The sequence below is a fragment of the Canis lupus genome, chromosome 29, assembly GCF_003254725.2.
Source record: "Canis lupus dingo isolate Sandy chromosome 29, ASM325472v2, whole genome shotgun sequence".
NCBI classification, from domain to species: Eukaryota; Metazoa; Chordata; class Mammalia; order Carnivora; family Canidae; genus Canis; species Canis lupus.
The window spans coordinates 20,513,294-20,528,456 of record NC_064271.1 but is presented as its reverse complement, the minus strand read 5'-3'; the positions used below and the strand labels follow the sequence as shown (position 1 = coordinate 20,528,456).

The 15,163-nt window shown below is 36.9% G+C and overlaps 1 protein-coding gene across 12 annotated transcripts in view; it reads left to right on the top strand.

Moving 5' to 3' along the window:
* Positions 1-15,163, top strand: part of EYA1 (EYA transcriptional coactivator and phosphatase 1) — a 420,890-nt gene that overhangs the window by 240,714 nt on the left and 165,013 nt on the right. For 9 of the 12 annotated variants that reach the window (XM_025477983.3, XM_025477982.3, XM_025477975.3 and 6 more), the window contains one exon: positions 14,396-14,445. The exons of 1 other annotated variant lie outside the window; for it this stretch is intronic. In XM_025477983.3, coding sequence (XP_025333768.1) covers positions 14,396-14,445 — 50 coding nt within the window. Of the gene's footprint in view, positions 1-9,096; positions 9,240-14,395; positions 14,446-15,163 lie in introns of those variants that run through there. 2 more of the 12 variants (XM_025477987.3, XM_025477985.3) reach the window with 2 other exon arrangements.

Here is a 15,163-nt window from a genome sequence, read left to right as displayed (position 1 = left end):
GGGTTCTGCAAACAGAATCTACCTGTTTTAGTACGGTACCCCTTCCAGAACACATTCCAGAGCTTCTCCTTTAGTCCAAGTGTATTTATTTTACTGACTATGTGGAGTGGCATCTAAGAGTGAATCTAACTGCTTCTTAAACTGATTTGTACCCTTCTTTTTTTTGTATTTTTTTTTTATTCCTACTTCCAAAAGTACTTGGTACCTCCAATTCCTGAAATGTTTGGGGCTTTGGTGGTGTAAATTAGGTATCTTTTCAGCTTTCCTCACTGCCAGCTTTTGATTCAGCATTCTCAGATTCGCTAAGCCAGATACTAATGGTCTGTCTGGTTTTTTGCCTCTAATTTTTTTTTATCATTTTCTTATTAGCTGCCTTCTTTGTTCTTTGGTATTTATGCTTTATTTAAAAAATCCGCTTACTATTGCTTTAGTGGGGTTTGTAGAAAAAAAGCAAAAATAAATGTTTATGTCAGTTGGCCATATTTTAATTTATTATACACTTTTATGCACACATGATAAGTGGGAATTTATTCATTTACTGCTTTGTCCCCTACTTGCCACAGTACTCAGCACATACCAGATGCATGGTAAATACCTGTTGAGTGACTGATTGGCTGACAGACCCACTAACTAGCTTGGTTAGTTAAATTTCTGAATAACCTACAAGCAGCAGAATTTGAAAATGACAATATTGTGGCTGTATTTCTGAAAGGTGAAGATGTAGGGTTTCTTTAAAGAAAACGCTTATGTATCCCTTTACATTTTTTAAAATTAATTTTCCTGAATTTTCCCATTAAGAATTCAAAAGGGAAATATGGACTGCTTTGCAGTAAAGAGCACTTTGTGAGGAATATGATAGGTAAAACTAAACATGTCGATGATCACTTCTTTTTCAGTGGAACTTAACTCTTTATTTCATTTTCTTGTCCCACTCAAAAACATAGCCCATGTAGATACAGTGACTTCAGGTCTCTTCTCATTTCTTCATCTCCTTAGAATTTGGTTATTTCCTATTGTCTGGATGGCAAATTCCTGGCGCAGTTTCAATGACTCAATTTGTTCTATAAAGTGATTTAAATATGTTTTGAACATGAGAATGAGATTAACTCCTCTATGACAATAATGTCCCTAGCCAGTCCACTTTAGAGTTTCCAATACAGGGCAAACGTAACAATGTGTAGGGAAAATAAAAACACAGAAGCAAAAGAAATTCAGGGAAATCATTGAAATTCAGTTTTCTATTGCTAGTTTACTATCTATGAGAGTTTTACCCTTGCAGTAAATATTTTTTTTAAGATTTTGTTATTTATTTGTGGGGGATGAGTGCATGAGCTAGGGAGAGGGGCAGAGAGAGAGAGAGGGAAAAGCAGGCTCCCCACTGAGCAGGGAGCCAGATGTGGTACTCCATCCCAGGACCCCAAGATCATGACCTAAGCCAAAGGCAGACACAACCCACTGAGCCACTCAGGTGCCCCTACAGCAAACATTTTTATCCCCATGCCATTTTGGTAAGATGTGTAACCTTCTTGCATCCATTTTATAGGTAGCCTGTTTACAGGTTATAAATTGAGAGTCTAAGTATTGTGATAATAAAGGGCACAGAGAAAACCTATGCTAAATCTGGAATTAGAACTTGGATCTCTAGTGCTTTTTTTTTTTTTTTCTAGTGACTATTGGTACATTTTGGTAGTTCTACAAATTTAAAGGAAAGGGCAGCATTTAAATTTTGAACAATGATAGACACAAAATCCACAAGTACAGAAAGGGGGCGCCTGGGTGGCTCAGTAGTTGAACATCTGCCTTTGGCTCAGGTCGTGATCCTGGGGTCTTGGGATCAAGTCCCACAACAGGCTCCCTGCAGGGAGTCTGCTTCTCCCTCTGCCTATGTCTCTGCCTCTCTCTGTGTGTCTCTCATGAATAAATAAATAAAATCCTTTAAAAAAAAACCTACAAAAGTACAGAAAGATGTGGCATATAAAGCTTCAGAAATGTCTTAATGTGAAATATCTCATTCAAAAATCTTTTTTCAAAATAGGCCATTCATTGGTTGGGAAACAACATGATTTGGGGAAATTGTAAATAGAGAGCTTAGTGGACCTTCCTTCCAAACAGTCTTTGGTTATTAGTCATGAATGAATTTATTTGCGGTGAGTTAGTTCTTTTATATTTTTTTCATTTTTATATTTATCAAATGCAATGCCTCCCCAAAGAGACATAGATACTAGTAAAGGTAAATTTAAAACATATTAAAATCTGCATATCTAAAAGCATGATCTTTTTCCTTTAGAATTTCTAAGTCATAGACATTCATTCTTTAAGAACAGCTGAGATCCTTGAACTAGTTTTCTGATCATTGTCTTGAATAACTTCTCGTTTTCTGCTTTGTTTTTGTTCTCTCCCTCCTTTACCTCCTCTTACCCCTCTCATCCACTCTCTGCTGGTGAGGAAGATCTGTCCTCTCAGGCAAGGGCAGGAAGGAAAGTGAACAGCTCTCCCAGGAGGCCAGAGCTAATGGGAGTTTTGCGGATCTTTCAGCAGGGCTTGTCAATGATAACTGTTCAGTAGAGGTCTCCCCTACTGGCTCTCTGACCTCTTGGTAAACTATTTGTTTTTCCTAGTATTGATTAAAAAAAAAAACGAGCCACCAGTCTATAAGTCCCTATCAACCAGGCCATTGTTTTTAAGAACCATACACATGTAAAATACACTAGTTCAGAAAAACCAAGATCCCTGACTTTGTTTTACTCTGCAATTCAGGTAAAACAGTCATTCATTAATGGTGTTAAAACAGGAACCTTGAAAGAAGACTTCTATTTTTTGAAAGCATACAAATTGCAAATTTTTAAAAATCAGTATAATACTCCAAATATTAAACCATCTAAAATAAGAATTTTTATTACTTGTGAACACCTAAAGACTAGAAAACTGTCATCTTTATTTCCAGGTCGGTCCTAAAAAGGTACCCTCTTTCAGTATTTGAACAAAGTGGAGCTATTGTATCCTTAGTATATAATGCAGAGTCTATTTTTTTCCTTGCTCTACAGCATGCTAAAGTAAAATTCAAGGACCCAAGGCAACTTGATCGCCTGCAAGTCCGAATCTTTACAGTAGACAGAAACCTTCAGGTTGTATACCTATTGACATTGCTTAATAAAAACATCTAGAATAATGGTGCTTCTGGTTGTGTTTCCAATAGCAATGTGATTGCAGCACACTGTGGATTAGGTTACCGATCCTTTGAATTCTGACCTTCTGTCTAAAACAGCTTTAGAGGTTACTCTTTTTTCCGATTTGGAAGACTGGAGGGGGAAAAAGTTAATGCTGTTTGAAGGAAGAAAAAAAAATCTCTAGGTTATTAAGTTTTGGTTTTTTATTTTTCTCCTTCCTGGCAATTCCTTTGTAATAATAATAGAGCTTCTTGATTCTGGATGCTTAAACTCTACCTCCAAATGCATCAGGACACTTGGAGTACATTTTGAATGTAATTATTTCCTCATGAACAAATCAAGTGTTTATGATGTAATAGCTGTTAAGATCAAAGCATATCACACTGGAAAACTGAAATTAGGAATACAAAAGGGAAGAAATGGATTGAACTGTAAAACAAGTTGTCCATATAATTTGCTTGTGCTACACTCAGACCCTTAGTGTCTCCTTTGTATTATGAAGAAAAAGTTGGGAATATTTATATTCCCTATTTTAGAAACGTAATTCACCTTTTTTTGATTAATAATGAGAAAAAGAATATATCCCTGATTTGATCATTTCAGGTTTAAGGATTCATTACATTTCTTCCCTCTGGATCATATAATGTATTTTTATTTTTGAACTTGCACACTAACTTACAATATACATTTGTGAGTAGTCACATATTGTATAGTCATTGTGTCTATTCTATATTGAATATACCATTTCAATATATATCATTTCAACATGTCGCACACCTTTCCGGATTTATTAACTTTATTGGGTGTCCCCTTGCTCCAAAATGATGAGACAGCCCAGGACACATTGATGTCCCAGTGCTCCATCTACTGTTTAGTGGTAACTTTGATGGTATCAGAAAAATGAGGCAGATTCTAGAACAAATAGTTAGGGCGGAGAGGGCATATTTTTAAAACACAGGATTCATACAGATAAATTGTCATGTTATTTGTTAAAATAAATGAAGAATGTATATAAAACGCCTAGCACGGTGCCTGCCATGCATAAGCACTCAGTAAATATTAATTTCCTCCCCTGCTCCATGAGATAGTCAACATTTCTGAAGAATTTAAAAACTGTGAACTCAGCTGTCATGAAACCTGGAAAACACAAAACAAATTTCCAGATCCTCTTACAAGTATTGGGAGGTGCTGACAAGATTGGTTTTGCCCATGGCTTTGAGAAAAAAAAGTTTGAAGAGGAGACAAATCTGGGTTTTCTGGGTTACTTCATGTCAACAGAAATCCATTTGAAAGTGTGAGAAAGCAAAAGAGCTATTGCTGAGATTAAGCATATGCTTCCAAGACAATTATTTACATATTTTTGGCAGAAGGGAGAAAAAGTAACTCTGCCATTTTTGAAAATAAGTTGCTTTTAAAATAGAAAATCTGGTATGTCATATTTTTCTAGATCTTTTACCTCTATCATCCCATTCCCTTTCCTTAAAAATCCACCATTGCCCTTGTTATCATTATTTGTTTCAATAAGTGCTCCTCAAGTTTTCTATTAGAATAATTATTTTCAAAAAAAACATCCTATAGGCAGTCATTACTACGTATGATAAGTTTCCCACCCTACATAAATAAATGTTATTATGCTTATGTAATAACCAATGTGCTTATTAGAGGGCCAGGAAATAGATTATATTTCCAAATTGTGTTGGTATAAAGACTACAATATTTATTAAAATAATTTTCCATGGTACAGTGAATAGTTAGTAATTGCCTCCTTAAATTTACTGTTAAAAGCTATTCATGTTAGAGTTTGAATGGAAAACATTTAGCAAAATACTGGTAGACATTCAGTTTGGCAGATTTAGTATCATTCTTAAAATAAATAGAGGATGTTTTACTTGGTTGTGTTTCAGCAGAAGGCTACTGGGAGCAGGGCCCTCATTGTAGGTCTCGTGCCAGTGGGGAAAGAGGAGGTCATAGAAGTGACCACTCCAAATGCCAGCAAGAATCTTAACGTCAGCCGTCCACTGTTCCAACGGTTCCATAAAAAAGCCAGGAATGTAATGCCATGGCATGAACACGAGAAAAGAGAGAGTTATTTGGAAGCAGAGGGACCAGAAGAACAGTATTTTGGAATACTCTATTTGCCATTCCACTTTGAACAGTCTGAATCAAAAAATGTTGATTTTATTGATCAGATATTCATTGATTTTGTTAGTGTGGAAGAAATAATAACTAGGATTTTGCTTTTGAAGAGAATGCATTGGCCTTTAAATGCTAATTATGGTTTTGCAACTGACCATACTATTATTCTTGAGCAATAATCTGCTAAGAATGGTAGAAACAGAGGTAAGAGATGGTTGATGCTGACCAGGTAATAAAATTATTAAAAGGTAAACAAAAGTAGAAGAAAAATAACTTCTGAGTACATTTTCATTGAAAACTTCCTAATTACTCATGATCTTTATTACTGTTACTGGAAGGGAGAAAGGAGAGAAATACTTGCCTGTGAGCATTTGTTTTCTGCGTTCATTATATTTTATTTGGTTAATCAACTGTTTACTCATAGTTTTAGAAAAGTTCAGTTACTTTTTTGATTGTTCTGAGGAATTTCTTATATCCGCCCTAGTCTTTTTTTTTTTTTTTTAAATTAGGGACATTTGTTTATTTTTGTACTTATGCTTTTATTTAAAATTCTGTTAATTAGAAAGCACTAACAACTTCTCTCAAAATTGCAGACTTCTTTAAAACTAGGCACGTGTCTAAGCAACGGCTTGTTCTATAAGATAAAACCTATTTGGAGATGCAGTATATGAAAGATATTGTCTCTCTGAGGGTATTCAAACACTTTGTTACCATTGCCTATTTCATGTTTTCCTTTTCCAGATACAATCATATATTTATTTTTTGCTTTAGTGGGGAAAAGGCATACTCGAAATTTCTTTGCTCCTATTCATATGTTTATGTGTTGAAATTTCTTCAGGAAATATCAGAAGGTAATGCTTTCTACTATTACCTGTCTTTACAAATGGCAAATTTTCGGCAAATGTTTCTAACTGCTGGTGTGATGTGTATGGCTTTATTTAGGGGCCATTTTCGTCCTTAACAGATATGGATAGGTTATGTAATTGTAGTTAGTGAAAATTTAGAAATAGGAAGTTAACAGTACGCTACAAACTGGATCTCATTAGTAATGACTTACATATTGGCTATTTATTGGAGAATAACTTATTTTTGGTGTAAGTTGTATGGTAATTATTGCATACTTGATATTCAGGAGTAGTATCCAGATAAAATTTATGGATAAGCATGTGATTGTTTTTAATCCATCTAATTTTGCTTTAGGAAAAGGAAACCATTTAAAATTGGCACATATGCACATGGACATTTCTTTTAGCCAATGACTAAGCTCTTTGTTACATAATTATGAAGCATGACCTGTGTCATATTAGTGGTCATATTACCTTCATCATGCTTTTCATAATTTTCCTCATTATTACATGCATCATTTCTTTAATGGTATCTTGTTTGGTTATATAAATAAAAATAATTGAATTTCAATATAAAAACTACTGTAATATGATAAATTTGATTATAATATATGCAAGTTATTTATATATAAAAGTCAGATACTTTACATGATATCCTGCTGTTTTGACTTCGTATAGTTTGTGTCTCTGGATATGCAAAAATAATCTCTCGTGGGTCAGAAAACTAATATTTTATCCTTTCACATCTAAAATAAGTTTTAAACTGTGGGAAGCATGAGTATAATAGCTTAATGTAGAGTTTCAAACAGGGTTGAATTCTCCAACCAGCACCTCAGATTTTTATTTTATGGACCTTAGGAATAAATATGATAGCAAAAGCAGTTACTATGTGGGTGCTTGATACCATAGATTGAATCAATGTAACATCACATTTTATTTCACAGCACTAGAAACCTCCATTATGTGCTGTATTTTATTTTCCGCATATATACTTTAGTATATTGAATAACTGATACTTCTGGTTTTAGAAAGTGCTGTAGGTGGTAATGTAATTCTATTTCTGCTGCATATATGAACAGATCCAATAGCAATCAACTGATTTTTGACCTAGCCTCCCAAATATGGCAGATGACTAGCCCATGATTCCTTGCCGGTACCATACAAAATGAAATCCTAGGTGAGTTTGCAGTTTAAGCTGACTCTTAGGTTTGACAATGCGTTCTTTTCTGAGGAATTTAGATTGGCATCCTTTCAGGGGGGAGAGGGGGAGAAAGCCCATACTGAATTTTGTTCATTAGAAGCTTTTTGTTTTGGTTGCATGGGAATGGTGCATTCATTTACAAATTAGCAAAGAAAAGGTAAGATTGTGTGTATCTGTTTTATTAATTGGTGATCTGGAAATGTATCATAAACTCATTTAAGAATTTACTGTGATTTTAAAAATGTTTTTTCATATGAAAGCAAGAGCCTTAAAAAAGAGAGAGAGATGCTTTTTATCATTAATAAAACGACCAAATACGTAGAATAGTATTATCGTTAATGGCAAAACAGTTTTAAAGAAAATCCAATGGGTATAAAGATTTTACTTTGGAGAACAAGATTGGTTATGATAAGTGAGTAGTATCAAAATAAACATTTGCATTTGAACTTTGGTGTGGACTGGCAAATTAAAACATAACGGGCACATCGATGATGCCTTCTTTAAATATTCGAAATCAATATAACGGTTGTCATCAATCTAACAACCGAAGTCATTTATTTGCCTTAAACGTGATAGTAAGTAAATATTTTAAACTGAAGCTGTAATTTAGTGATAATGTGAATAGGTCAACTCTCCAGATAAGTGTTATGGATTATCATGCATAGACTGTGAATTTAGTTAGCATTTTTAAAAAGAACAAAGTGTATGTTCTAGATAAAATAAATCTTTTCCCCAAAATGACTTTAAGATGTTAACACTGAAATACTATCTGGTTCATATCCAAAAAAAAAAAAAAAAAAAAAAAAAAAAAAAAAAAACACACACACACACACAACTGTTCCTGTAAAACTAGCCATTCTAGAAATCACTGCAGAATCATCATTCAGGCATTCATTGTTAACTGATAACAGTTTACACGGTTGCTTCTTTTCTCCTTTTTCCTACTTAATAAATAAATGGCCATTCTCTCTCTCTCTCTCTCTCTCTCTCTCTCTTTAAAATTTTTCCCAGACCTGTAAGTTGGTGCATTTGGAACAAAAAAAAAATTTTTTTTTCTTGAAAAGTATTGATTCCCCAAGTTTCAGGGCCTGAAAAAAAAAAAAAAACCAAACTTTTGGAAAAGTATAAAAGATAACGTGTAACTACTCCCCAAAGCTCGTAATTGGTAGCTGCTGTAGCAGGAGATGTGTGTTGACAGTGTCTCAGAGAACCTCTTCTCACACAGCTGTTTATCCAGATAGCATGGGGCGCGTTCATTTACATAATAAATTTTTTTTAAGCAGCAAGGTTGAGTCAGACGGAGCAGGGCTCCTTTCAATTGTTGCATTCAAACCAATAAGGTTAGAACAAGAGAATAGCTGTGGTCTGCGTTGCAAAAACAAGAAAAGCCCCGAGGCTCCACGGGCAGACCTACAAGGCTGCGCAAACAAACCGAGGGATGAGATTGCGCCGGGCCTTTGTCTAGGGTTCTCAGATGCTATCTGCGGCTGCTGTTCGGTGGGGAAAGAGCGCGGGGCGCGGAGAGGTTACCCAACAGGACGGTGGGAGCCGATGGCTCCGAGCTTGGGGCGAGGGAGCAACTGTGCAGAGCCACTTCCGACTCTGAGCCTTCCTGTGGGCGGCGGGCGCGGCGGGGACGGCGCGGGGGGCAGCGTGTGCGCTCAGTGGCTCGGCAGCCCGAGCGAGCAGCAGCGGCCGGGCGCCTGGGCCCGCGGCCCGGCCTCCCCCTCCCGGGGCGCCCCGCTCGCAGCTGCGCCGCGCTCCGCCGGCCGCTGCCGAGAGCTCGCGCGTCCTTAACCCGGAGCCGAGCCGCGTCGGGAATGGAGCTCTGCTAGACCAGAACGTTCCAAGGGGCGCCGTAAGCCGGTGGATGCGGCGGCCGTAAGCGCTGTAAGTACACGCCGACCCTTCGGGAAGCCCCAGCGACTGACCCCCGCGGTCCCGTGGGCGAGACCCCAGAGAGCAGGAGCGCGGTCGGGGGGTGTTTTGATTTGCTGCAAAATAAAAGCAAGAGCCTGACACTTTGTACCTGAGGGCTCCGGCAGCCACAGGGGCTCCATCCTAAAAGGAGGATTCCTAACCCCCCAGATCGTCTGAGCGATTAGCATCCTTAAGAGATAATTACAAATTAACTGTTGATCCCTGTTGCCTGTGAGCGGTGGGACCGGGACACGCGGCTGCATTCTTGTAGGGAGGTTACTTCACCTCTCTCCTGATTTGCTGCACGAACCTCACATACTACTGTGGGATAGGGAGGAAAGCGGTAAGTGCGTGTGTGTAATCTCTCCAACGCACACAACTTTGCACCCACACCTCAGCTTGATATGAGAAAACGAGGAAGGGATTACCATTATGAGAGGACAAACAGATAGCAGACATCGATTGATGCCACTTTTTAGGGAAGGAAATCCTTTGGCTTCAATAAACAGATTTCCCCAAGCGTTGTATCATAACGGGCTCCTCTTCAAATAGGCGAAATAACAAACGTTCGCTAAATTAATATAGTTTTCACTTATTGACGCTTTCCAGGACTTGAATGGACCTTGAAATGTAAAACGGGATTCTTAAACTTTTGAAATTGCCATTTAAAGTTATTTGTCATTCCAAATCAGTATATTGCTAATGACTCATGGGCTTCTATTTCTTGGGAGAAGTTTTTGAACACGTTTAAGTAGCTTTTGCAAGAATTCAATAAATTCAGACCTGTCATTGAATTTAGACAAGTGTTTTGATGTTGCATTTCTTTAAATGACAAGGGGGTACAAAAAGTCAGCAGTTAAGCACAAAGTGTAGTTTTATAGGGTTAGGATTGTTTTTTTTTTTTTTTTTTTTTAATGTGTCTTTCTGAGTAGCTTCTATTTTAGGCTTCTGTGAGTTTTTTCACCCACCGTCTGGAGGTTTGAGGACATGCATACATAAATAGTCATGCTTTTCTGCATTATCAAATATTTGATATTTGACTTTCTTGCTGCTTGAGTTCTCCTAAGGCCCAGAGTGTTCAGTAAGTGAGCAAACAGCCCTGGGTTTTCAATTCTGAAAATTCTTCGCGGTGACAGACAGAGAAGCCTAATTGAGCCACTGTTCAGTTTTAGATTGCCAGAAGGAAGTCAACTGCTATGTGAGTTTCGTAGACATGATAAATGATTTTCTCAAAAGAAGATTTCCAGTTGAATGCGAAAATTCATATTTTAGAATACACAAGAAAGAGGAAAAAGACTTGCAGCGAGAATAAAATTCCTTCTCCCATTTAATCAGATAGCAAAGGTATTTCATTCAACATTTTCGATGAATACTCATTTTGAAAACAATCTTTTAAAACTAGTGGCACCAGTGTCGTTTAAATGCTTGTTTTTGTTTTCACGGGGCACTCGATTTTTGTCACTTTCTTCAAACGAGGAAGTTCGAGATACAGCATGTTACATTAAAATCAGTAATAGTGTTGGAGCATTCATTTTATAGTCTCTGATAAAAGAGCAAATAAGTGTTAACATTGAAAAGACATCTGCCTCTTCCTAGAAGTTCATTTCGATTTTAGGTTCAGGTTTTTATTACAGCACTGACACCATAGTTAGAAATATTGATCGAGGAAAATTTTAGCAAGAATATATTCTGATTAAAAAGCAGATTTATGCCTAAGGCTCATTCTTATAGAATACATTCTGATTAGAAAATTGCCATTGTCTTTCAAATTTGGGAGTACTCAGGTTGATCTGTGGTTGGGCAAAACCAGCTTGCCTGCCAACTCTATTTATTTAGATAAGTTCAGTACTTTCACTTTGAAAATTTCTTTTTAGTTTGGAGAAAAAAAGTTTTAAATTATAGTCATTTTATAAAAATTGCTTCTAGCAAGCAAAAAAGCCTATGGAAAACCCATAATTTAGACAAGTACCTACATTTTATTTGCTCTGTGCTGCTGAGATTTAGAATCCTTTTCCATTTACAGTTTACTTTTCACAGAACATTATTAACTTTTTGGCTTCATACATGATCTGCTGTCAGATGCTTTTGATTTGTAATTTAGCAAAGTATAATAAACAGTGCAAAAGTCATGAATTTTGCTCTGCATCCTGAGCTCTGTGGTAGGGAAAATGTGATAAAATGTGTACCTTAAGTCTTGTTTGATGATCTCTCAAAGCAAGTTTGCCTTCTGGAAATAATTTCTGGGGTTGAAGAGCATGGTATTAACAGATTTAATGTGGCTATTCAATGGATTGGCGAAGTACTATGTGAGGTTTAACAAAATGAGAGAGACAAATTGAACATCAACAAAAGTTACATCTGTGAAGAATTATAAATTTAATTAGAAAAAAGGCAAACTTAAAAGACCTCATTAACTAATCAGAAGTCAAAGTTACTAGTTCAGAATTCTTGAATTTAAATTCTACGAAGTTCTATCTTTTTTTCTCTTTGTATTTTTTTTTTTTTTTTTTTTTTTTTTTTTTTGCAACTCTCAGTATGCTGCTGTGGGTTTTCTGTACAAAGAATTTGAAAAAGCATTAAAGTGAAGTGACTTCGTTGTAATAGAAGATGACTATTTGTAATGTTATGGGAAATATTTTCAAACTCCTAGAACATTTGAATTAAAGATACCAGATTAGAAGAAGACAAGAAACATGTTAAGTTTATGGATGGAAAGCAGAAAATGTAAGCTTACTGAACACCTAACAGCATTTTTCTGAAAACCATGAGATAATTTTTTTTTTCTTTTTGAATGGGAATGGGCCTAGTTAATGATTTTTGAAACACCTTATGCTCTCAGACCTTTAAAACACAAAAACTTCCAGAGATATTGCCAAACATAAGAAAAAATCAACACCAATCAGAAATAGGTGTTCTTTTCAGATAAGTCATTATTAGGAGTATGTTTCCTTACTGGACTGTAATCTTGTACTACACATAAAAAACTAAAAGCATGTGAAGTGTAGCATTTTGTAAACTGTAACTAATTTTGCTCACATCTGTGTCTAATTGTTGTCTGCATTCGCATTCTTGAGAGTAGATTTATTTTTCCTGGACCACGATGTGGATTCAGCTGACCAGCCTAAGTGAGGATTAGTTGTTTTAAAGTTATTTTGATTAAAGAGTCATTTTTAAATACAGTAACACACAACACATGGTTTAAATAATCCTTGAGACACAAAAGAATATATCTGAAGTATACTTAATGAAATGAAGATCATGGATATGGGCTTTCAAAAATTGTAGTGTATGAAAGTACAGTAGAGACTGAGTCAGGCCAGCATTTAAAAAAAAAATGCTGTTGTGCAAATGCATTTTTTTTCAGTGAGAAAACGTGTTAGAATAGCTTATTTTTAAGTTTAAGTTTGACTTATTTTGAAGTTCATTCTTAAGTTTGACTTTGAAATTTAATTAATGATACGTTAACCCACAAAATCAAACTTGCAAAGTATACAATGAAACTAAACTTCTATTTCCAAGATTATACTATCTAGCCAATGTTAAAATAGGAATGTATTTTAACATTTAACAGAAAGTGTGTTTTACATACTCTTTCCCATAATTGGGCCAAGAGAGTTCTTAAAACTAAGTTAGTTCTCACCTATAATTTATTCCAGGTGTATAAAAGCAGAAAAAAAGAAAAAAAAAAAGGAAATTTATCCTTGAGGTAGATTGCTGCAGTTTCTCAAGGAAAACATTTAATCTTGTGTGAGAACATTACTTTTGGCAAAAATTGCGGACCCCTGCTATCACAAAGTGACATATCTGCAGGCATTAAAATTAATTTTCACTTAATACTTAATGCGTCTCTTAATTATTTTCCGTCCTGCACATATTCTAGAAACCCCTACCTAGAAATTTCACATAACCTTACACCAAGACATTCAGACTGTAACAATGTGCTCTTCTCACCAAAAAAGGTAGAATTTCTTAGTTTTCATCAATCAGAATTTAAAAAATAACGACTCAAGAGCAGATATTTGGTTGGATCACTTTAATGCCATTTGAGATGCTTCGGTTCTCATCTTTGTTCTGTAGCCCTAATTGATGTCAGTTCAGGTTGAATGAAAATGCACATCAAAGATTTGGAATTCTGAGTCATTTTAAGCGTTTTTCAGAATGCTCCTCGCTGGGAGGCGTCAGCCCGAGCTTGTAAGGCAGCAGCCCACCCTCACCTGGGCTTTTCACCTGCTGGCAGTTCGCGCTGCCTCTGGAGGAGGGACAGGGACTAGCAGAGCCCGCACGTTCACCTGGTTGATTCATCTGGAGACAAAAGGCACCCAAATGCTGGCTAACTGGGACACTGACTTGATTTTGGAGCCATCCGTTGTCCTGGTTGGTTTAAACGGCAGAAAACTGAACGGAAAGCTAACTGCTGCTTCTGTTTTCAGCCAGGCAGTGCGGGAGCAGCGCTCGCGGAGTCGTACGTTTGCACGAGTAACTGAGCCCATCCTCAGTGCTGTGCTTTGGGGTGTGAACACTTGCCTTGGCCGTTTTGAGTCAGCCCAGCATTGCCCGAAAGTTGCCCAGAAGCCGTGTCAGTAGACGTGAAGTGGCAAATAGTAAATCTAGGCGAAAACCATCCTGATAAGGATAAGAGACTGTCAGGAGGCAAAGGGGTGGGCGGGAGCTCGGTTTCAGCTGGTGATAGCACAGGATGAAAGATCTTCTGAGGATGCAGGAGGATTAATTCTTGAACTGCTGTGAAACACACTCATTTTGCTAATAGCTATTTTTTTTTTTTTTTCCAAGCACCTTTTCCAAGCTGCCTGGGCAAGGCTGCTTTGCATGTTGATTGGGGGAGGGGTAATCCCGTTTGCAGCTGTCATAGGCCAGTGATGAATCACTATCCCGTCATTTGGCTGCCTTCCCCCCTGACAAGGGGAGGAGGAGGGTAGACCTGCTGGAGGAAACAACAGTGGAGACCTCAACTTAAAGACAATATGCCTTTCACTGCTGCAGTATCCTCCTTTTTCTCTTTTGGTTAAAAGAGAGCATTGTCGTTCTCAGCCATGTGCTCTGTATAATTAAGAGCTGACACTGAAGCAGAGTAACAACAGCTTCTAATTTCTTACCCCTGCTCACAGGTGCAAACATCTCAAACCAGTTCAGATGTTGCTGTTTCCTCAAGTTGCAGGTAAGGATATTTGACATTTTTGGAGATTACCTTTCTGTGACCCATATCTATTTTTGTCTAGTATTTCTTAATTATTTCTATTAATAGCAACAGCCTCTGTTGGAAATTACTTAGCAATTTGTGTGTGTGCGCGCTTGTAAAACATTTTAAGTATGTAGAGAGGGAATAGGAGCCTGGGTTTGAAAATGATTATGGGCTATAGTTTCTGGTGTTAGGTAAACTGTGAATGTGTAATGTGAATTAGGAGAGAAAAGTTGGATTGCAAGCCATTTCTAGTCTGGATTTAGAAGATTTGGAAGAGTAAAAACTCATTTAGAAGTGACATGGTTCATATTAAGCTATTTTAAAAACTATTTAAGTGCAATCTCTAAAATAACTAGCTTTTATTGACCTGGTTGGGAGGGGGGGCAGGGACAGGGACAGTCCTCACTTCAGTGGAATGTTAATACCCCCTCCTTTTTTCTTTTTTTCTTCTTCTTTTTTTAAACACATAAGTTTAAAGTAATGTGAATGGGCCTTAGATTTTTTTTTTTAATTGGCTGCCAGAAAGCAGAAGAGTATCTAGGTGTGTTTTTAGTTGCTTTAGATAAACCCCCTCCTCTCTATTAATAGAATATTAAATATAAATGGATAGTTCTGCAACTATGAACCAGAGGAGTGGCCTCTGTACCATAATTTTCTAGATAAGTAACTACCGAGTCTAAAATGGTTGGGGGGG